The following is a 25,181-nucleotide window of genomic DNA, read 5'->3' on the forward strand; positions in this document are numbered from 1 at the left end:
GAAGCAACCTATATCAGATCCCCACATGACATTTTCAGTTGCTTCATTCCACAAGCACAATAGTATTCATGGAAGTACAGAATTCTTTTCAGTTCCTTGAATGACTCCTCTTCATGATCATTGTTTAGAAAGCATCTTCATGTCTAAATGCCCTATCAGTGGTCACCATTAAAAAGTCAACATTTACAAATTGGAATGTAAGATACTGCCACTGTTTCATATTCTAAGGCCTGCATTTGGCAGTAGCACAGTATCTCAGATATATTTTCATAACCATTAATAAATGTCGATTTTAAATGGTTGCTGGATATTACTGTAATATATATTACTCTATGGGTTGCCTGATTTACCATAAAACATTTGTAATTCCACTAGTGATTTTGGTGGTGGTATCAATGTGTACACACACACACACACACACACACACACTTACACTGCAACAAACTTTCCTTGATGTTTTATAACTGCAGTTGTTGTTACTGCAGTTCTTCTACTGTTCTTAAGAATATTTTAGCAATTCTAATAGACCTGATCCTGCTGTCATTACTCAGGCAAAATTTTATTTGTACTCAATTTAAGTTATTCCCACTAAGGGCAAAAGGAGTTAATTCACTGTTTTTATTACAAATCTTTATTAAATTTGAATTCAATTATTTGTGCAGCTATATTGGGACACGTAATTTCTTGCTATTTTTGTTACGTTTATTATACTGCATTTTATTCTGTTTTTTAAAAAGCTATTTTCTCTCTCTTCTTGCAGGCAGAAGAAAAGGCACATTCAGAGGTAAAAATCTTCCCTCAGTGTGATGAAATGCTTGTATAGTAGTATTATTAGAGCTCATTAGTTGACAGTGTTGCTACAAAGTGGAGATTTGCTGCAAAAAAAAGACACTATGCTAAAAATGCATTGCAGCTGTGCTGACAAATGGTTTTCTAGTCCTGAAGCTGCAGAATTTTTGGATCAGTTACAAAAAAGGTGGAGAGAGTCGATGAGTATCTCAACCTTGAGGCAGAAGGGGTTGGGATTTGTCTCTTTTCAGACCTCATCAGTACAGTTCCCTATTGAGCCAGAGGCATCTATGCAGATCAATGCATGTGCTTCTTCTTGGGAGCAAGAAAACAAGATCCACTCCACTCTTGAGCCTGTATCACCCACATCATAGCATGTTGCACAGTGCTAAATTACTGAACCAGTCCATGTTGATGAATTTTAGAGAAAAGCAGATTGTCACCACATGTAAATTGGTTCTGAAGTAGGAAAAAAGCCACTCTCTCCTCATATTCTATATGAACTAGTAACAAGAGTAGGTCACCAGCTGGATCCAATTATAGCCTTACACAAAGGGAAATATTAGTGCCATTTCTGCTGGAGCACCGGTAGTAAAATGGCACCAAGGATCCTGCTGCCACTTCACACAGACACGCACTTTTTTGGAACATTTTTTTAAACCTTCCTTGATTCCTGCAATCATTCTGCATTTCTTCCACACTCAAAATGTTTAATATACAGCAAAGGGTTGATAATGACACTTGTTAAAAGGTTTCATGAAATACTGTGGCGGTGGGGAGAAAAATAAGCATATCCTCTCTTACCCCATAGTATATTTCAATATTGATTTCACCTAACACTTTCTAGGGTCTTTTCTATGAAAGATAAAGCAGAGGATTTACTGTTAACTTACAGCAGCTTAGGTGGCATTTTTACATACTTCAATTCCCAGTGCACAGAGGTGAAATCACCCCTCTTTTTGTCACTTTGTGTCTTGAAGATGAGTTTTATGGACATTATCCATCTCTAGGAAAAGGGGTATTGAATAGCACAACATGAGAACCACCTTATTGTAGCTGCAGGAGTGTGCTACAAGTGTAGCTAAAACAAAAAGGGGAGTAATTGGCATTGAAAACAAGGGAGAGAGGTTGGGGAAGGGAAAACAGTCCAGATGAAGAGAAAGCTTAGTAACCTATGTCCCTTGCTTTGCACCAGTGAGAACATCCTTGGTTCACACACTAGCCTTTGTATATATGAGTATTCATCGATTTTTAAAGCATGCACAATATTTTTCTTATTGATTTTCATGGGAATCACCTCGCTAAAGCACTGCAATCTCCTTTATAAACTTAAGCATTAATGTGAAAATGATATGTGTGTGCTCACTTTTCTTGCCTGGCTTTACCCATCTTACTTTTGCGCTGGGGAGGAATCCATTGTATGTGAGAATCTGAGAGAGATTTAGAGGCCTATGTGCCAGCTGAGCTCTCAGATAGGAGTTAAGTGGGGTTTAAGTGATGCACAGGCTTTGTGCTGAATATCTGTACTGGGTGAATTTCATCCTCGTGCATTGCATAAAAATATTTTTTCTGAGGCAAGTGTTTTTCCTAAAAAGAAACATTAGACTTGGGTTGAATTTATTTTCACTCTTGAAAGTATGGAGAAGAATTTAAATGTACTTGTTACATTTGTCCTGCAGTATTTTGAAACATGTGAGGTTTTAAGAGGGCATACAATTATATTGCACTGAATGCAGGGGACATTTTTTTTTATAGCACGTGTAGTAATCCTTGACGTGAGTGTATCAAGTTCTTCTATTTTCAGGACCTGAGTCTTTACTAGGGGATGGTATAAATTATATTGTATATATCGAGCCACATTTTCAAAAATTAGGGCCTAGAAAATTAGGTTCCAAACATCACATTTGCATGTTCAAACTGGGAATTGTGCACATACTGTAAGTACCCATTTGTACATCAGATAAGAGCTCCCATAAATGGGGCCTTTGAATGTACAGTGGAAACATGCACAAATGCTCTGTGCGCAGTTTAGATGCCAAACTATTATGATTTTATAATTTGGCTTTTTGAATATTTTACAATTCATATATATGGAATTACAATACTGTAAAACATTAATGATCCTCTAAAGAAAAAATAAAGGAAATGAAATAGCTGATGAAACAAAAGTGTGATATGAGTTTATCTGTTCTCAATCCAGCAAATTCATAAACTCCGAAGGGAACTGGTTGCATCACAGGAAAAAGTTGCCACCCTCACATCCCAGCTTTCAGCAAATGTAAGTAGTTTTTGCTTTATTATTGTAAATAATTCTTGAAACAAATAACTTCCAAAATCTGCTGGTCTACTAATAAGTTCTTAAAGATGTACCATAATCTTTCAGTTCAGTGCAAGTGAAAGGTGCCCAAATCACAGTCCTGGAGACTTGAGGTCCTTTTAAATATGTATTTATTTCAATGTGTTTATAATGCACAGATAAGGTTGGTCAGGGGACTTATATCCACTGAACAAGTACAATATGGGCATCCCACCAAATAGCTTGATCCGAAATGGAAGAGTTCATCTTCTGGTATTACAGCCTTGCAGTCTCCATGCTGCTCAGTCTTTAGTGTCTCTTCTGATACTGTCAACAAGAGTACAAGCTGTAATGTTATTCTGTGATGTGATACCTGTTCCCTAAGGACCCAATTCTGCTGCCCTTATTCATGTTTAGTACCTGAATAGTGTCATTTTACCCAATGTGAGTAAGGGTGACAGAATCAAGCCCAATGAAATGAAGCCACCAATCCATTTTATGGGTTATTGAACAACTAGTGGAGTGTAAAGCACTTGAATCATATCTGGTCAGAGACAGATATGAAACAGCAACCTATAGCAATGGTGAAAGACCCTGTATTCCATTATATGTCACCTAAACCAGCAAGTCCTCAAAACACCTGTTTGCTTGTATGAGCAATAATGATAGTCTCATTTTTGTGATGGATATTAAATTTCTGCTACAGAGTACATCTATTACATTTTTTAAAAATTGAACATCCGTTTTCGGTGCTGCCTTACTGAATGATATAGACACCAAAGGAGACAGTTAACTCATATCAGCTGCAATAAAACAATACAATTTTTTGAAGATTTATTATATTAGTATACTAAGTAAAAAAAAAAAAACAAAATCCTCTATTTGGAAAATTTGAATAAATACCTTATCAATTTTTTATAAAAAGAAGAAAAAATAAATATTGAAGTAAGTACTGTGTTTGAAATATATTTTGTGTTTCTTCCAACTTCTGCAAAATGAATTAATTTGGCTTTCACTGAAGTAGGGTAATTGTCATTGACATGCAGTAAAATGTAAAGTGTCATCTTATGATGGTGGTGGGCATAGAAAATTATCCAGGTAGCTTCCTTAGACAATATGGTTTTCTTACAGTATATGTGTTCTATATATGGAGTTAAGTGAAGGTTAATATTAAGGGACTTTGCAGCATAGCTAAACACACAATTGTCCAGCCAGTTCTCCAGAAAGAGTTTTTACACAACCAAAATTTTCCAGCTATCTTCCTGTGTTGAATTTCTGGGTAGAGAAACTGAAAAACTGAAGAGCCATTGCTAACTTCACCTGTGCTCCACCAGTGTCCTAGACCCATACCAGTTAGGTTTCCCATGAGGATATGGCACAGAGACAGTGGTATTTGCTTAAAGGACAACTTGCACCTAACCATGGAAAGTGGCCAGACTTTGCAGATGATACAAAACTATTCAAGATAGTTAAGTCCCAAGCAGACTGCGAAGAGCTACAAAAGGACCTCACAAAACTGGGTGACTGGGCAACAAAATGTCAGATGAAGTTCAATGTTGATTATTGCAAAATAATGCACATTGGAAAACATAATCCCAACTATACATATGAAATGATGGGGTCTAAATTAGCTGTTACTACTCAAGAAAGAGATCTTGGAGTCCCTTTGGATAGTTCTCTGAAAACATCCAGTCAATGTACAGCAGCAGTCAAAAAAGCAAAAAGAATGTTGGGAATCATTAAGAAAGGGATAGATAAGAAGACAGAAAATATCATATTGCTGCTCTATAACTTCATGGGATGCCCACATCTTGAATACTGTGTGCAGATGGGGTCACCCCATCTCAAAAAAGATATATTGGAATTGGAAAAGGTTCAGAAAAGGGCAACAAAAATCATTAGGGGTATGGAACGGCTTCCATATGAGGAGAGATGAATAAGACTGGTACTTTTCAGCTTGGAAAAGAGATGTCTAAGGGGGGATATGATAGAGAGCTATAAAATCATGACTGGTGTGGAGAAAGTAAATAAGGAAGTGTTATTTACTCCTCATAACACATGAACTAGGGTTCTCCAAATGAAATTAATAGGCAGCAGGTTTAAAACAAACAAAAGGAAGTATTTTTTTCACACAATGCACAATCACCTGTGGAACTCCTTGCCAGAGGAAGAATAAAATGCATTATGAAAACTGGTCAATACCATATCATTACTCTCAGAAGAAAATACTTTGTGGCTTTGAGTTCCTTCTGGACACGTAACTGACACTGCAGAGGTACTTTCCAATAGCTGGAAAAAGTACCTTCCACTTATGATTGTCTAGAAGTCTGAAATTCATCCGCATAGCAATAGAGTTGATCATGATAATCCACGCATTTGTGACCTCCAGATTATTGGAATGAGCTCTACCGAGCCATGAAACCTTAGACACACACAAGCTCCAATTGGAACGGCATGCAGCAGCTTGCCTGTCAAGCAATGCCAGTCAGCAGGAGCACATCATCCTAGTCATTACACATTGAATACCAGTTTAAGTTTGAGGTTTGAAATTACTGGCTCCCTATGGAATGCCAGTTTAAATTTGAGGTATTGGCTTTGCACTTCAAAGCCCTCCATCGGTTGCACCAGCTTATCTCAGGAACTCCCTCTTCCTTGATGACCAAGGCCAGCCACCACAGGTGCACTCCTCAGGAACAATGAAACGATCACCAAGAGCAAGAGAAGTGTGAGGGGATGACAGAGCTTTCCTAGCAGCTGGTTCAAAACTGTGGTGACCCTTCATTGTTTACAGTGATGTAACTGTGTTGGTCCCAAGATATCAGAGAGACAAGGCAGGTGAGGTAATAACATTTATTGGATCAACTTATCTTGGGAAAGGTACAAGCTTTTGAGCTATGCAGAGCTCTTCTTCAGGTTTGGGGAGGGAAGCAGAGTGTCTGAGCTAAATACGAGTTGGGACAGATTGTTAAGTAGAAGGGGTTACACATGTTGAAGGCGGTCACTTGAAATGAAGTGGGCAATTGTGAGTTAAATTGTTATGCCTAAAGGGTTGGAAGTGGGAAATTAAGAGTAACAGACATTGTGGTGTGTTACAAATTGTTGTAATAAGACGTAAAATGATCCTTCCTTTAAGAGCTAAAATGACCAAATGTTTCTGACAGGACTAAAGTTCTATCTTTTCAATGTAGCTCTCCCATCGTATCAATGATGATAATTTCTTTTTAAAAATTGTACTTCTCCTAGAATAAGAGGAAGAGGACCACAGAGATGATGCAAATTTACTCTCTCTGTAGGATTTATATAATTCTGTAAGGTACTCAAGATACCACAGTGATGAATGCAGTACAAATATAAGATAGGTGTGGAGGGGAAAACATTATAAAACTGTGAGTGGAATTCATATGCTGCAATAACAGTGCTGATCTATAACTAATGGAAACTGGGCTATATCACAGAGAGCTCCCTGTTGTTCCTCCCAGTTGTCATACAGAAATGACATGAGTTATTGAACGTGTTATCAGGAGATAATGCAATATAGGGAATGTGAGCACTGTGTGTACTGTGTGCAGTTACTATGGTTTCAGAGTTACCAGATAATGGATGTACAATCTAGTGAGGTTTTTAAAGGCAGTTCAGGAAATAACTAGAGTTACCATCTTTGGTGAAAGTTGAGATGTTTGAGAGATAATATTATTGTACATTTTACTTGGAGTGTGCTTCCCTAATAATGTGTGATAACACAATACATTAAGAATGTACTATATCTACTCAGTGCCTTACTTACTTTAAAACCTAGAGGTATTGAGAATTCTGGGATGACTACAATTTAGACCTACAGAGATTTCCATTAATTTAAGGAAATGTCTGTGCATTCTCAGGTACCAGTGTGTGGTAGCTTTGGGAAAATGATGATTCTCTGATGAGATTAGGAATCCCTCAGCGTGGTTTGCTGTTGTTGGGTTACTCCACTGAGATTTATAGCATGAATGACACCTTCTTGGGCTGTGATTGTTTTCCCTTCATATCTTACAAGAAAAACAGTATTGGTCTTGATCTTTACTTTGATGCGAGGTCAACATAACAGACAATCAAAAAAACAAGGATGCCTCAGGATGTCATACCGGTGATTCGTTAGTTGACACTTTTCCTTCCACTGTTGAACCAGTGTTCCAGCATGTTCCAGCACTGCTCCAGAGAAGACCAGGAAGCAGATTGTCACTCAGACAGTCACAATTTGCCTCCCTGTCTTCTCCCATTCTCTGGTCTGATACCAGAAGCAGCATATGATACCCCACAAGCAAGCTTATCTATGCTACCCAGTATGTTTGGGTGGGAGAAGTAAAGTCTATATCCCCTTTCTTCCTTGCACTGGCTATCTGTGCTACAGGTTGTAGCATATGAGGGGGAAGAGCCACTGTCTCCCTCATCCCTGTGCAAGTGAGTGGGAGAGGGTGGGGACTGGGTACAGCCTAGACCAGGGATTGGCAACCTTTGGCACACGGGCCGCCAGGGTAAGCACCCTGGCAGGCCGGACCAGTTTGTTTACCTGTCGCGTCTGCAGGTTTGGCCGATCATGGCTCCCACTGGCTGCGGTTCACCGCTCCAGGCCAATGGGGGCTGCAGGAAGCCGCAGCCAGCACATCCCTCGGCCCGCACTGCTTCTCGCCGCCCCCATTGGCTTGGGACAGTGAACCGCGCCACTGGGAGCCGCGATTGGCCGAACCTGCGGACACGGCAGGTAAATAAACCGGCCCAGCCCGCCAGGGTGCTTACCCTGGCGACCCGCGTGCCAAAGGTTGCCGATCCCTAGTCTAGGCTCTACCCAGTCCCCACCCTCTCCCACTCACTTGCACAGGGATGAGGGAGACAGTGGCTCTTCCCCCTCCTATGCTACAACCTGTAGCACAGATAGCCAGTGCAAGGAAGAAAGGGGATATAAGGTTGGTTTTTTTACTCAAAATTACTTTTTGTTTAGATTTTTACTTCAATTTAATTTTTTTTAAAGAAAAAAAACTTGAAAATGAAACGAAAAATAATTTTGTTTGACACAAAATGATCTCCCCCCCCATTTTTTGGAAACAAATTATTTGCACAGCGCTTTTGTGCATCTGTGTGTATAACAAGAATGCCAAGTGGTAAGACCTCTAGTCTCATGGGAAGGATAGCACCCCCAATAGCACAGTAAATACATAGACTCTATATTTGTCTGTATGTACATATATATGTAAATCTTTGTGTGAGAGTATGTATTTTGTGTATGCAGATACGCACCACGTGTAGTGGTGATATCCATATGCTAAACTAAACTTATCATGCTCTCTTGACTGTGTCACCTGCCTACTAATCCATCTCTATGGAAACTGCTTATACCATTCTAAACTTGTGAGCAGTTTTAAAAGAGATGCTGTTAGCAGCAGGAAAAAAACCTCCCACAGAAACATTTCCTTTTTTTCCAAACCCCGCAACATCTGGAATTCGTCCCAAAATTATACTTTTTTGGTGCATGAAACTCAGGGGTTTCATATCCTCCATGCATCAATAGGGGATTTAGACTCTTTATTGGTTAAAAAGGTCTCAGATGAAAAGCAACCATTACTTATAACTGCAACTTTCTTGCATGCTGTCACAAGATATATATTTTTCAAATCTGTCTGGTGAAAATCACTGTCAGAATTAAGTCCAGTCCTAGGCTGCTTCCCTCTCTTATCACTGGTATAAAAGATTTAAAGCCTAATAGAAAACACCTTCCTATAAACCCAAAGAATCAAAGGGACCCTCTTGTTGATATGCTACATCTAAGTGTGTTGTGTGTGTTTTCTTGGGTATGTTTTATCAGATCTTATTTACTATTTAATAAAAAGTACAGAAGGATTTATGTTTTCAATAAATTATAGTTTATGTAATCATGTAATTGTTATCTGGACTGTGAGATTTATTCTGTTCACAAAATAAAAAAACTATAAATATTGCAAATTAGTTTAAAGGTAATTTTTTATATGTAGTTAAAATTAAATATCATATGACAAACTCAGGTAGGCTTTTCATTTTAGTTAGACCCTTTCTTCATCATAGTAAACACAGGTTTTAGCTATCAAATAAATACAGAACTCTAGTTGTATATCTTTAAAGCTCTGAGGCATACTTGACAAATCTCCTTCATTTCACTCATTTGATACCAAAGGTACCTACATTCCACAGAAATGTGAAGTTATTTAAAGCAGAAATAATCATGAACCAGTCAGTGTTCTAGAAGTTACACTAAAAGAAGGAATCTCACAGCATTTTCAGTTCCCTGCATGAAGAATTTTGTGGTGTCCCTCACGTTGGGTCTTTGTCACACATTACCTCTCACTTTTGGGCCACAGCAAGTCGAATGTTGTATGAGAGACTTTCCTGTATTGTATTGGCCCGGACACTGTTTAACCACTTCAGATATCCCTGTTGTGGAAATATCCATCCTTTGATCCTCAGTCCTTGAGCCTCCAATTTCCCAGTCCTTTCAGTATCTGGAAACTATGTAACCCTTTGTTCTCACTCTGCTCTGGGGAGGAAAACCTATTGCTAATATTCATCATTAATAATTATCTCCTCACCCACCCACCCACCCAACTTATTTTACTGTATAAAGTTTCTCTTGGCAAAGTCAAGCAAAAGTATTCTATCGGAGTGAAAACGGAACATTTTTGTCTTTCATTTCATTTCTATATTATTAAGCATCTTTTCCTTCATTTGCTTAGTCATGAAAGCATTGTGGTAAGGCTTATGTGGTACATGTATTGCTACAAGAATTGACAAGTTGAAATATGATCAGATTAGCCAAGGCTTTGCTTTCTGTTTTCGGATTGAAGCCTGTCAATTGCAAGGTAGACCATTCTTCAAATATTTGGAAACCCTTGTTAAAAGTTTTGCTTGTTTGGGTTTACTTTTGTTATGCAAGTTCTGTTATATCAATCACTCTGCTTGATTTCATCTATTTCTCTCATTTGATAAACTCCAAAGTGTTTTACTTGTGAGTGATTAAACCTATGCAGAGTCCAGCTGCTGCTTGGGTGCTTAATTTACAGTTAGTTTGAGATTCTGGCTTTTTGTCTGTTGCTTGGTTCTGTGCCACTGAAGGGCAAATCTCAATACTAATTAAGAAAGGGCAGCTTTTAGTTCAAAATGTATCCAACCAGCAAACTCCCTGCTTGACTGACAAGGGCTCAGATTCCAGTCATCAGCCTGAGTTTCAGTCCTCCCCTATGTTTTCAGTGTAACTTTGATCAATGCCTCGTACTGTATAAATCTGAAGGGTGCATGACGGCAAAACTGTAGTAGACCCAGGATGCCACTAGAAAGCAGAGGGGGTTCTTTGGCTAACACTCTTGTTTGGCCAGCCCTGAACCACTATCCTACGGCCAAACAACAAAATAATAGCAGGAGGCGAGCAGGAAAGGTCACCAGATGTACAGTCGCTTCTTGCAATCAGCCAGATCCCTTGTGGCCTCTCTCACATCCTTTCATTCAGCCATGTCAGGTGGGAGGAAATTTATTTACTTATCTTTATTTTATAAATGTGAGCAGAGCAGTACAAGCTATAAAGAATGTAAGTAAACATAGCCTTGGGTATATAGACGTCACATTCAAGGTGGGCATTAAACCCAAGATTGTATTTTCCAAGAATCTCATAAAATTCAATGTTTAAAATCAGGTTCTGGTCTTCTTACATTGTGGGACTCATTCTGCACATCCTGTGCACCCACATCTCCAGTTGCTTTCCAAGGGAATTGTAGATGCAAAGAATGCAGCATTAGGTTGTGTAGTAGATATGGCATTAGTTGTATAACTTGTTACAAATGAATAATATTTGGATATACTTTGCTCTAGAAATGCTTTTAATATTGCTAACAACATATTGAATGGCTATGCAATTCCTTAACTATGGCTCCAAAGTATCACTTCAAGTACCAGTACTGCACTATAAATGTAAAAATATAAGCATGTTTGTGTTGAAATAAGTGGCATTTATGCTAATTATTCTAGAGTATTTTACTCATTATTTTAATTGTGTAGACTGTAACTGAAGCCATCTTCATAATCAACTAAGCCTTTTGAGATGCAAAGGATTGATTGTAAATAAGTTTTTTAAGTATTTCTGTTCAGAAATATTATTTTATAAGAAACAAAGAATGGCTCTTTTTTTCCATATTATGGATGATTTCAGTTCCTCACCCAAATATATCAAAAATATATTATTATTCAGTTTTTTGAATTGGAAATTCGAAAGTGTAAAATAGGTGCCTCATTTAAATTTCTGAATATTAATAAGGGTTTTTTGTAGAGCAACTGTTGCCTGGCATTACACATTTCAGTTGTGGTTTGGCTAATAAAGCTGAGAGGTCTTTTCCAATGAACAATCTGGCTAGATGGTACTATCCTTAGTCACTCCAGTGAGAGTAGTCCCACTGACACCTGTTTAAATAAGTGCTCACTAAAGTTGTTGCATGGTCTAGCTCTTTGAATTTTAAAAAAAGTATTTATTTATTTGGTAGACCATTACTCTATTCTATTGTGATAGACAACAAAGGTAATAAAAGTAAATATTATTCAATACAAATATAATTCTCTAATTATTTTCAGCATACAGCTTGCTTCTCATTCATGAGTTTTGTGAAATAACTAACTAAAGAGCATGTTTTGAGCCCCTTAACATCCACAAACCCAGTCTTATTTATACTCCTGACAGTGTCTCTCAGGCGAGATCCATCATCATCCAGATGCAATTCCACTCATGCTTTAAAATTATGGAATTTTTAACTGCAAGGAAAAAAAATATATTCTATCATAGACTAATTTTTTTTAAAATATCCATGATTGTGACATAGCTATCATTTTCTAAAGGTTTTCAGGCCACAATATGATATATCTATATCAGACAATATAACTTTTCAATTCTTAATTTTTCCCATAATATTCTGGTTAAATATTCATAGAGACATGCAATGTAAATTAAACATTATACTATATGTAGCTCTGAATTTAAGATAGAGATTATAATAAATATGCCCAATTACCTTCCGAAGACTTGTACTTTATTACAGCATAATCATGAAAGAATGGTATAAATTATGTATAATCAGAGCAAACAATTACATGTCCTCTTTGTGGTTTGCATGTGCACACCAAACAAACTGACACCTGGGAGTTATACTCATGGAAAACTGCGTGCATAACTATTCACAGATTTTTTCATGAAGCAATGAATGGAGAAACTCCATTAGCTTGCTGTTAACAAATGTAAAATAGGAGAAAATTGGCTGTAGTTCCTCTATGAGAGTATGTTTTACTTCAGCTCTGATTATATGCTGAGTCACCTGTCATATTCAAGAGAATTAAAACAAGGTAAAGTTGCGTGGATTGTTCTGATAATACAGTGCTGATTTTTCAAGTGGAAAGTGGCCTTAAAAACAAATGGTGGTTTTAAAAGGCAATTGCTGTTTTCTTTTAACTGACATGAGAGTGTGAGATTAGTCTAAGAAATCAAGTTGTGCTATTTCCAAAACATCAAGGATGACTTTAAACAGTATAAAGAAGAACAGGAGTACTTGTGGCACCTTAGAGACTAACAAATTTATTAGAGCATAAGCTTTCGTGGACTACAGCCCACTTCTTCGGAAGTGGGCTGTAGTCCACGAAAGCTTATGCTCTAATAAATTTGTTAGTCTCTAAGGTGCCACAAGTACTCCTGTTCTTCTTTTTGCGGATACAGACTAACACGGCTGTTACTCTGAAACCTGTCTTTAAAGTAATATATATATATATATATATATATATATATATATATATATATATATATTACTTTAAAATTATATATATATATATATATATGTATATATATCTCCACTGTAATTATATATATATATTGTTTAACAACGCGATTAATCACGATTACATTTTTTTAAGTTAATTTCTTTATCAGTTAGCTTAAAGAAATGTACTCATGATTAATCGTACTGTTAAACAATAGAATACCAATTGAAATATATTAAATATTTTTGCATGTTTTTCTACATTTTCAAATGTATTGATTTTTATTACAACAGTGTACAGTGGTCACTTTATATTATTATTTTTTATTACAAATATTTGCACTGTAAAAATGATAAAAAGAAATAATATTTTTCAATTCTCTTCATATAAGTATTGTAGTGCAATCTCTTTATCGTGAAAGTATAACTTATGAATGTAGATTTTTTTGTTACATAACTACACTCAAAAACAAAACAATGTAAAACTTTAGAGCCTACAATTCTTGTTCAGCCAATGGCTAGGGCAAACAAATTTGTTTACATTTACAGGAGATACTGCAGCCTACTTCTTATTTACAATGTGACCTGAAAGTGAGAAGAGGCTTTCACATGGCACTTTTATAGCCGGCGTTGCAAAGTATTTACGTGCCAGATATGCTAAACATTCGTATGCCCCTTCATGCTTTGGCCACCATTCCAAAGGACATGCTTTAATCCTGATGATACTCATTAAAAAAAAAAGAATGTGCTAATTAAATTTGTGACAGAACTCCTTGGGGAGAACTGTATGTCTCCCGTTCTGTTTTACCCTCATTCTGCCATATATTTCATGTTATAGCAGTCTTGGATGATGACCCAGCACACGTTAGTTTTAAAACACTTTCACAGCGGATTTGACAAAATGCAAAGAAGGTACCAACGTGGGATTTCTAAAAATAGCTACAGCACTCGACTCAAGGCTTAAGAATCTGAAGTGCCATCCAAAATCTGAGAGGGACGAGGTGTGGAGCATGATTTCAGAAGTCTTAAAAGCGGAACACTCCAATGCGGAAACTACAGAACCCAAACCACCAAAAAAGAAAATCAGCCTTCTGCTGGTGGCATCTGACATTTTCAGATGGTGAAAATTAACATGAGTTGGTCCACTCTTCTTTGGATAGTTATCCAGCAGAATCCCTCATTAGCATGGATGGATGTCCTCTGGAATGGTGGTTGAAGCATGAAAGGACATATGACTCTTTAGCACATCTGGCATGTAAATAACTTGCAACGCCGGCTACAACATGCCATGCAAACACCTGTTCTCCCTTTCAGGTGACATTGTAAACAAGAATTGGGCAGCATTATCTCCTGCAAATTGTAACCAAACTTGTTTGTCTGAGTGATTGGCTGAACAAGAAGTAGGACTGAGTGGACTTGTAGGCTCTAAAGTTTTATATTGTTTTATTTTTTAAATGCAGGTTATTTTTGTACATAATTCTACGTTTGTAAGTTCAACTTTCATGATAAAGAGATTGCAGTACAGTACTTTTAATAGGCGAATTTTGTTTTTTACAGTGCAAATATTTGTAATAAAAAATAAATATAAAGTAAGCACTGTACACTTTGTATTCTGTGTTGTAATTGAAATCAATCTATTTGAAAATGTAGAAACCATCCAAAATATTTAAATACATGGTATTCTCTTTTTGTTTAACAGCCCGATTAATCACGATAATTTTTTTAATCGTGCGATTAATCACAGTTAATATTTTTAATCACTTGACAGCACTAATATATATGTATACACACACACACACACGCGCACACACACACACACACACACACATATATATACACATATATATATATATAAACTGTACTCTATAATATATACACACATATATATATAAACTGTACTCTATAATTTAGGCTGACAATTTCATAAATGCATGCCAAATATGCAAAACAGATATCTGTATACACAATTGCTGATTAATCTCTAGGAAACTACATGTTTTCCATGTACACTTAGGCTCATGTTTATAAAAATTTAGCCCTTCAGGCATGAATCTTTTCAGGACAAGCTTAAGGCTAAGTTATGAAATAGAATATATATCCGTGAGCATATGTTGAAAGCAGATTGTTTGACTACTACTACCATAAATAATTAAATTATTGTTTATAACTCTATGTCTGCTTATAACACAGACCTTTACATGATGTTGCGGAATCTTTACATCACTCTAAAAGGTGTACAAAACTATTTACTGCCTGCAAAAAAACAGTTCTGATTTGGCCAGTCTCAGATGCATAATATTCTTCCATCTATGAGAAATAATATGGAGAGCAAGGTTTTGGGGAGGTTCCTTTCACCTCCCAACAGCATACCTTGAAATGGGCCAAACAAAGTCTTCTGTGTTGTATCCTCTTCCCCCACCATTCATCTGCCTTAATCTGTTTTAGATTGTACACTTTTCAGGACACATTTATTTCTATGTGCTTGGACAATACCTAGAAAATTTTGGGAACAACTAAGTATACCTGAATGCATTTGAACAACATTAATAATTGTGCTCACAAAAGAATTAGAACTTGCATCTGAAAAAACTGTTGAGTAGCATATATGTTTGTATGCACCAAAGAGGTAATTTTGCACATAAATGAACAAGCACAGTTAATCTTTGCATGCACATATGCCTACTTTGGGTGTGCATGTTTTGGAAACACAGTACAGGTACCTAAATTTGAAAACGTTGCCTATAGTTACTTTCATTTTTACTATTTGGTTTTGTGACAGGAGATTCCATAATTCTAGCATGTACTCTTCAGGAGCAATTAATTCACATTTTGTAAAAGAACCTCTCTCCTTCAACCATATCTTGTTCATCCTCTCTCATCTTGTCAAGGTCAGGGCTGGCTCCAGGGTTTTTGCTGCCCCAAGCGGCGCAAAAGAAAAAAAAAAAACGTGATCACGATCTGCGGCGCCAATTCAGCGGAAGGTCCTTCGCTCCGAGCAGGAGTGAGGGACCGTCCGCCGAATTTCCGCGGAATAGGTGCACATGTCGGCCCTCTCCGAAGTGGTCGCCCCAAGCACCTGCTTGGCAAGCTGGTGCCTGGAGCTGGCCCTGGTCAAGGTCCTCCTGGCCCTTTTCTCTGCTTTGCCAGTATGTGTAAGTTAAGTGGCAATCCCTCAGAAAAAAATAAGTTAAGCAAAGAGACCTGTGGATTTTGTGAATCCTACAGACCTCCATGGAAATAGCAGTCCATTGCCCTGTTACAAACTCTTAGAGAGAAATCCCTCCATTTGAATATTTTCTGAAACTGTAAGCCTGACCACACTCTTTCTCTTTCTAAGTGACTCTTAGAGCCATAAAAAGTTAATAACATCACTGCCATGTTTTTCCTGCAATTCTTTGGGGGTTTAATAGCTGTAACATTTTAGATGCCATGACAATTGACTCTTCATCTAAACAAATAAATACGTAACAAATAACGAGTGCGTCTAGCCTAATACTTCTTGAATATAGTCTGTGTTGGGTATTCTTCGAAAATCTGAATTAAACATTTTAAAACAAAGCATTGCTGAATTTCAATTTCTGTTTGTTGCATCATTGAAAAATGTAGGCATCTAACTTCAAAGAAATCAGTGCCTTTATATTAAAACAACACAAGGATAGATATGCAGATTCAACCCACTATAAAGACCAGTAGGAATAAGATTATATTATGGCTCTCTGCAAATGTCTGACACTTTTAGAAGAGTGTTGCTGTATTAGAGAAATAGACAAAGTAATAATATCTTAAAAGGTCATCATGACAGTATCTAGACACATTCCATAGTCTGGTTCCATGGACTCTTCTAGATGAGCTTTGTATCTGGGAGTCTGACAGCTTAGAACTTTTCTGTAAATTCGAGTGCTTGAGTCCTTCTGTTGTTATTTTCAGTAATGGGAAAGAATAACATCGGGGGGGAAGTTCTATTGCCCACAGTGACAAGAAAAGCAAATCACAGTTAATGTCCTGAAGGCTGCAACTAAAGAGTTGGGCTAGGTCTACACTACCCGCCTGAATCGGCGGGTAGAAATCGACCTCTCGGGGATTGATTTATCGCGTCCCGTTGGGACGCGACAATCGATCCCCAAATTGGCGCTCTTACTGCACCAGCGGAGGTGGGAGTAAGCGCCGCCGACAGAAAGCCGCAGAAGTCGATTTTGCCGCCATCCTCACAGCGGGGTAAGTCGGCTGCGATACGTCGAATTCAGCTACGCTATTCACGTAGCTGAATTTGCGTATCTTAAATCGACTCCCCCCTGTAGTATAGATGTACCCTCGGAGAAGATAAAACTGAGCCTGGAAAAATGGAAAATTCTGTGGCAGTTGGGATAGGGTGGGAGAAAGCGAGGATGTGAAGTAGAAAGTACTGAATGCTACAGATTACAGATTTTGTTAGACCAGCCAAAACACATGAATTATACCTTATGTACCATGGAAGCTTTGCTCAGTCCATTTCATACACTAGTGACATTTCAAATGTTTTTCTTTTATTTCTTTCGCAGGCTCATCTAGTAGCAGCTTTTGAAAAGAGCTTAGGAAATATGACAGGCCGACTGCAGAGCCTAACAATGACAGCTGAACAAAAGGTATGCTTACAAAAGCAGACGCTTGAATGTGGAACATAGCAGATTATTTTAGGGTTTGTGTTTAAATTTTAAAAAAATGAAAGAAAGGACAGCTGTGACAACAAGACAGACACATCTTTCTTTCCTGGCCGTTGCAATCAAATCTTCATAAAGCTCTATAAGAATTAAATTGTGCCGCATCAGATTTACCCTAACAATATCACAGTATGGTTTGAAGATAAAATCTTTTATTTCCAGATTTTAATTAAAACATTTGTGACTCTTGGCTTAATCCATATGGAAAGATTCTTCAACAAAGGCTCATCATAAACAATTGGAGTATTTCATTCCAATCCGACAACATTGTCAGAATACCAAAAATTTGGCAAAAGAAAGGATTTTAAATAGAGAAAAATGACCCTGTTGAAAATGTTTATGAAATGTGACCAAGCTGTTGTCTAACGGATTTGGTTTTGATTTTGCTATTTAGAGGGGAAGAAATATCAAAACCTAATACCTAGTATATGTAACGCATGGTACCAGTTAAAGGAGCTGCTGTTGTAGGGCACGATTCTGCTAGGTGCTGAGCACCATGACCCCATCCAGCAAAGCATTTCCTTAACTTTAAATATTTGAGTATTCCCACTAACTACAATGGACTACTCAGAGTCTTAAAGCAAACTATGCACTTAAATATATTGCTGGATTGGCAGCAGGGCACTCAGCACCTTGCAAGTTGAAGCTCCCAGAGTCAGATTCTGCAACCCTTACTTATGGTGAGCAGACGCTTACTCAGCAAGTACTCCCATTGGGCCAGACTGAATCCTTTGCATGCTGATAAGGAATTATTCATACAAGTAGCTCCACTGAAGTCAATGTGATTAGTGGTTCACTGTCTGGCCTCCTTTTGATTAAGTGGAACTGCTTACAAAGTTAGGAACTACTCTCCGTGAGTAAGGCTGGCAAAACTGGCCCTGAAGTATCTCATGATAAAAAGGATTTTTGGTGACTTTTTTATATATTAAGCAAAATGTTCTTAAACAGTTTATGTTCAAAACAATTTTTAAAAATCTTTTGTAAAGTCTAGTTTCCCTCAGAAGGCCCCTTATCCAGAAGAGATTAAAATGGTGACATTGAAACAAATCAGTTCATAAGTAAACTCATTTTCCCATAGACTTGAGAGCTTGTTTTGCTCCTTCTCCTCTTTCCTGTGCCACTGAGGTTAAATTCCTTTAGCAGCTTTAATCCTCATTATATAAAATGAGAGTTAGAAGGATTGCTTCTTAATGCAGCAGTAATAAAACTAGTTTTAATTAAAATTGACTGTGCATTCCAGTGTACAATTTATTGCAGAGAAGTGGAACAATGTCACTCTGTAAATTGCATAGCTATTGTTGTAGAGCAGGTTTTTGTGCTTAACATTTTATGTACTGTTTAGAGTTTTTGGTAATGATATAGAAATTGAGGATGGAATTCATCCGTTAAAGAATCATCTATCAAGTTAAGGGTTGTAGAAGAGAATATTTGATATGCTTTAGGCTATATAATGACTTTGAACATCGTAATGAATGTTCAGAGGAGATCCTTTCTTAGATCAATCTTTAGTGCTAAAATATTTTTTTTTCATAAGATTCATAGGTTCTAAGGCCAGAAGGGAACATCATCTGACCTCCTGTGTAGCACAGGCCATAGAACTTCCTCAAAATAATTCCTAGAATGTGTCTTTTAGAAAAACATCCAATCTTGTTTTAAACATTCGTAAAACATCATCATTACACAGCATTTGAAGTCACATGAGTGAAAATGTTAGCTGAATATAATATTTTTGAGAGAAACTATATAGTCTATCTGGGACTTAATTTTACCCTTGTGCGAGCCCACTGACTTCAGTTTGATCACTGATGTCTTATAGTTTTCTTGTATCGTGGAAAAATACTTTTCTTTTGTTATATACTTTGAAACTCTCTCGGCTGTTCCCACAGGAATCTGAGCTTATAGAACTAAGAGAAACCATTGAAATGCTGAAAGCCCAGAATTCTGCTGCGCAGGCTGCTATTCAGGGAGCTTTGAATGGCCCTGATCATGCCCACAAAGGTATGTTTTTGTCACTGTAAAAGTAAGTTCTAATTTGTTCCCCAGAGAAGAGCAAAGCTGCTGGTTTTCTCTTATTTTGAGGACAGTATATGTGGCAAGGATGAGAGCATTCTGGAGTCAGTGTTTGTCACATTTGTGGTGTTTCCACAGCTGGAAAACTTGCATGTATCACCTATGTGCCAAACAATTCTTGGAGCCCAGACTTCTCAAAGTTGTATGGTCAAGAATCAGTTGCTGAGTGCTGAAAGTTAACCCTTTCAGTACACCTGTGGGTATAAAACATGTCCAACCAAAACAATAGTCAAATGTCAGAAAGAGTACAGCAAAACATGACCAGAAGTTAGAAGTCCACTCTAAATTGCAGCTCTGAATGTTGTTGCACTCATGACGTCAGCATTGGATTGAGCAGTAGCTCAGGGGGTGCACAGAAGGTGCCAGCTCAGACCAGTGAATTCCAGATGCTGAATCCTCTTTTTGTTGTAATTTACACAGACATCACATGACAAACCATATATTGCAAAGGTGTCCAGTATCATTCATGTTGTTAAGCAACAGCTAGAAAAGGAATAACCAGAGAAGAAAGAATGATAGCGAAGGTGACTTTTTGTAAATGTCATTGATCTTTTTTTATAAGTAGCATTATTTATGAACAACTAGCCCAAGACTGTTTTATTAAATGTCTTCAATACAATGTAGCTTAATTCTAGAAAATAGAACTTCTGAATAATTCCTTTAAAAAGTAGTTCCTCTGAGTATTCTGGGGTGTATGCAAGGAGTATATATTCTGGTAATTAGGGTATGGCTATGCCTCACTGACCTATTATCCACTTCCAATATCCTTCACCTTCCATGTCTTTTATTATGTTTTATTTTCAATAAACTACTGGTTGCTGATTCCCAGGGTGGCATGTCAGGGAGTAGCATCTTGCTTCAAAATCCAATTCAGCCAAGGGTAAAACAGTGCCCGGACTTTCAGACAACAGCTCTGTAAGAAATAAGTCAGTGCTTTGAAAATTATTTAAGCAATTGAACTGTAACGTAGTTAGTCCCCAATCCTGGACAAGGATTTGCTTAAATATAAGGGTGCAATTGCACAGATTGCTGTCCAGGATTGGCATCTCAGTGAGAGACTCCTATTCAACAAGATGCTTAAACTTGTGCCTGGCTTTATGCATGTGAGTAGCCCATGAACTTCAATGGGACTACTCACATGCCGAAATGCCTTGTTGAATCAGGCCTAGAAAAAACATTAATGCCGGTTACATATATTATGTGTATTTTGGTTCCTTTAGAGAAAGAAGGTGCTGCATAAATGTAAGTAGGGTTGTTATATTGAAACTAGAGTCCATCTCATAGATGGACAGATGGTTTATACAGTATTTTCTTCTTCTTCTTTTTTTAGATTTGCGTATAAGACGACAACATTCCTCAGAAAGTGTTTCCAGCATCAACAGTGCCACAAGCCATTCAAGCATTGGCAGTGGTAATGATGCTGACTCCAAGAAAAAGAAAAAGAAAAACTGGGTATGTGCTCAGCAGGTTTAAACCCATCGCCTAGATATTATGTAGCTTCCTCGTTCCTGAATAGCATAATGGCCCATTTCATCTACAATATCCTTGTGGGGCCAGAGAGTTATGGAGCAGTTCAGACCTAGTCACAGTGTGATGTTACTGGCAAGCCAAAAATTGTTGATCACCAGTGGGAAATTGTGTACATCAGTCAGGATCAATTTAAAATAAATATATAACATTAAAATAGCTGCTATGATCAAACAAATGACTGGGCTTTGATAACACTGTTTTAATTTTCTTTAGTAAAATGGATTGACTCAAAAATGTTACCGAACAATGAGCTGAAATCTGTTAATAGTTCAAACAGTGAACAAGATACAATGTTTAGAGAAATAAAGCTTTTTAATCAAACAAATCACAAAGATATCACACAGTATGAACGTTTTATTGAAATCTTTTCTATACATAATAAAAATATTTTTTGTTGTTTAAAAAATGTTTATGCAGGTAATATTTTAAAATACTCATCAGCCTTCATTCCCTTGATTTGTAATTCCCCACTCTTTCATGTTTCTGCAAGGTGAACTCTAGAGGAAGTGAGGTGAATATAAACCATGGAAAATTTGGCATGCATTTATAAAGAACCCTATCTTGGCATGATTGCTATTCATTTTGGCAGTAGGCTTTTGTACCTTCTAAAAACAGATTATCCTGTATGTCTTCTCAGTTTGTCTCTATTCATTTTAATCTCAAAGTTTAAAATGTAGAAAGGGGGAGTGTAGCCAAAATCCATTTCTTTCTTGTTAAAAATCATGAGCTGGAAAGAACTTAAATAATATTTCTTTGATCAGTGGTCACACTCCCCACTCTCCAATTATACCATTGAAGTAAAGTGCTTAAGTGCCTTACTGTTTTGCAGAGGGATCAGTTTGTCATCAAGCTTTATACAATTTTAACCAGAGCAATTTTCGAGGAAAAGCACAATTTTTCCTAATATCAGTTACTCTTCTGAATAGACTAATCTATCAACGAATGGGCTAATTGCAATGTGAAAATTCATTGCAAACAAAACTGTTGTCCTCTTGGTTCCTGAAATAAATGGCTCTTTGGCTATTCTGTCCCTTTTCAATAATGGATAAGAGCTTCTAGCGAGAAAAGGCAATGCTTGTGTATATGAAGAACTTGCTACTTTAAACACAACTGCAATAAAAAAATACATACCTTTCAGCTAATGTTCTTCTCAACAGTAAACTAAAGGGCAAAACTTATATCACAGCTTAAATTTTCTTGCTTCTGATCCTAACTGTAGCAAATTATATGTTTGAATAGTTCTACAATTCAAACTCTTAATAGAAAAATAAATTTACAAACCACATCAATTGGATTTTGTCTTATACTTTTAGCATTTGATATCAGCAATGTCTGCCTGTATTCTAGATACTAAGTGGTTATTTAAAACCAGTCACCTTGAAGGGAATGCCATGGAAATGGAATTCCACAGGAGGTTCATGGTTTTAAATGAGCACCCCCTTAGCAAAAGCAATTGATCCTGCACTTTTTCCATAGCATTCAGTTTGCGCTGCGCTGAATTAATAAAAAAAAAAAAACACTGTATCATATCTTTAGAGATACTGTGTTGCATATGTTAATACCCTGCTTCTATATACTGACCTCAGGCAGTGGCTAGGATGGCATCTGCAAACTAACTCCTCAAAACAGAAGCTGCACAAATCCAGAGAGGCAAGGGAAATAATTTTTCTCTCTTTCTTTTTTCTCCAGCTAAGAAGCTCATTCAAACAGGCCTTTGGAAAGAAAAAGTCCACCAAGCCTCCTTCCTCACATTCCGACATAGAGGAACTCACCGATTCATCTCTTCCATCATCACCCAAATTGCCCCACAACCCAGGGGACTGTGGGACATTGTCAATGAAACCGTCACAGTCAGCATCTGCGTAAGTCTCTCTTTCTATACTAGTTGCTCTTATTAAATATCTGGACTGTGAAACAGACCTCTTTAAGCCTGCCCAGTTCTATCTCAGATATGATCACCAACATCGGCAACCTTTTCATCTCTCTCTCTCTCTCTCCCTTCGTCCCACATCTCCTGGTTCTGACAAAAACCTGCATCCCCCATTTAACCACTGCTTCTGCAGCAGCGCTGTCTTATAGCACAGCCCCTCCTCCTCTTCCTCTCACACCCCTTGTGTTGAGTCATCCCCAAATGGCTGTGTTGAGGGCACTGAGCTTTTCTCAGTCTTTCTTGCAGTGTTCTGCTCCGCCCTCTCCTTTGAACAATGCTCCATCAGACAACACTCTCCCCCTCTATGTTGCTGTCATGTACCATCCCCCTGGCTCCTTTCCATCTCCCCTTCTGAGAACATCCCATGAAGTGCTGGACATCCTTCACTACAGATTTGTTCTTTGCGCCACCAGTTCTGTGATATTCTCAGTCAAACAACACTATTTCTCCACTCTGACTCCTACATCCGCAACACCAGCCGCTTAGTCACTTTGACTCCCTCCTGAAATTCTCTCCTTCTGCTGCACCCTCCTCCACACACACAAACTAGCTGACTGGTAAAAGAGAAGCTTACCTTTGGCTTCCCTCCATTCCTTCCCTCGTCCTCTCTCCCACCACCTTTCCTCACCAGCTTCATTTTATTCTTTCCCTCTGTTGCTGACACCAATCTCATTTGCTTATTGTCTCTACTCCCTGCACCTGCATCTACTCTCAGCACCTCTCCTGATATCTCCCTCCCTCTATGCTGGCTTTTTCTCCACAAAGAAAAAAGCATAGTCAAGGATCCCACAACCTCAAGAAACCACCCTTGATTTCCTTTATTTTTTAACTACCATTCCATCTGCTCTCCTCCCTTCACTGCTAAACTCACTGAATGTACCATCTAGAACAATTAATAGAGTCCAAGGCCAGGAGAGACCATTGTGATCATCTAGTCTGATCTCCTGTATAACACAGACCATAGAACTTCCCCAAAATGATTCCTAGAGCAGATCTTTTAGAAAAACATCCAATCTTGGCTTTAAAATTGTCAATAAGGGAGAGTCCACCACAATCTGTTGTAGATTGTTCCAATGGTTAACTACTCTAACTGTTAAAATTTTACACCTTATTGCCAGTCTGAATTTGTCCAGCTTCAACTCCTAGCCATCAGATTATGTTACTCTTTTCTGTGCTAAACTGAAGACTCCTGGGAAGGATGATAATCGCTGATGGCATTGCTGGTTAGGGGGCTAGGCCTCTGCTCACCCCGCCTCCAATATTTCTCTTGGGCCACAATCACACCCTGTTTTTGTCTGTTTTTTGGGTGGGTGTTGACTAGACCCGCTGGTCAGGTCACCAATCAGTCTGATCTCTCCTCGGGTGACTGAATCCCAAGGAAGATATGGGCTCCCCTGCCATCATGACTGGGGGGAGGCCCTTCAGTCCATCTTTTGACCCCTGTGGGTGTGGGGTTCTAAAAGTCATTACCTTCTCCTTCCTCCCTCAAGGGAGAGTCTGGAAGTGAGGGTTTCTGTGCCCTCTCTAAGGAGGGGAGTTGGTAAGGGTGCCCGGGTGCTCCCTCTCCACCAGACTCCAGCCCTATAAGAGGCTCCAATGTCCAACACCCAGGAGTGCCTTCAGGTTGTCTCCCCGGGCCACTTCCTACCACCCACTCTCTCACCAAAGTCTTACAGTTTGCCTCAAAGTAGTAAAGGAAAAAGAGAATAATTGAACCTTCAGCCCCTTTGGGCTCAGCAGGCAATCTCTTTCTCTCAATGAAAAGGCTTCTGCAGCACCTTTCTGCAGGAGCTCTCAAAGTAGGTCTCTCTCCCTGCCCTATCAAGCTGCTTCTGAGCTGTCTGGCTCCCTTTTCCGCTCCGCCTCCAGCTCGAGCATACTCTCCAGTATGGATGGGTGGGGTGGCTGAGTATATACCCAGAGTTGCTCTTTACCCCCTTCAGTTCTAGTGCAGGGTATATACACCCCATCACATGCTCTCCCCCTCAAGTTCAGTGCCGGGGTACCATTATGGATCCTTGTTCTTCCCCTACCCGTGAAAAAAACTCCATGTTCTTATGGTCCCTTGTTGCTTGGTGAAT

The 25,181-nt window shown here is 38.2% G+C and overlaps 1 protein-coding gene across 6 annotated transcripts in view; it reads left to right on the forward strand.

Annotated features, from left to right (window-relative positions):
* NAV3 (neuron navigator 3) overlaps positions 1 to 25,181 on the forward strand; it is a 583,663-nt gene that overhangs the window by 534,199 nt on the left and 24,283 nt on the right. For 4 of the 6 annotated variants that reach the window (XM_054027082.1, XM_054027035.1, XM_054027054.1 and 1 more), the window contains 7 exons: positions 761 to 784; positions 2,990 to 3,067; positions 17,412 to 17,495; positions 19,457 to 19,568; positions 20,971 to 21,092; positions 21,661 to 21,681; positions 22,860 to 23,032. In XM_054027082.1, the coding sequence (XP_053883057.1) occupies positions 761 to 784; positions 2,990 to 3,067; positions 17,412 to 17,495; positions 19,457 to 19,568; positions 20,971 to 21,092; positions 21,661 to 21,681; positions 22,860 to 23,032 (614 nt within the window). The remainder of the gene's footprint in view (positions 1 to 760; positions 785 to 2,989; positions 3,068 to 17,411; positions 17,496 to 19,456; positions 19,569 to 20,970; positions 21,093 to 21,660; positions 21,682 to 22,859; positions 23,033 to 25,181) is intronic. The other 2 variants (XM_054027044.1, XM_054027064.1) reach the window with 1 other exon arrangement.

Source organism: Malaclemys terrapin, chromosome 1 (genome assembly GCF_027887155.1).
Source record: "Malaclemys terrapin pileata isolate rMalTer1 chromosome 1, rMalTer1.hap1, whole genome shotgun sequence".
NCBI classification, from domain to species: Eukaryota; Metazoa; Chordata; order Testudines; family Emydidae; genus Malaclemys; species Malaclemys terrapin.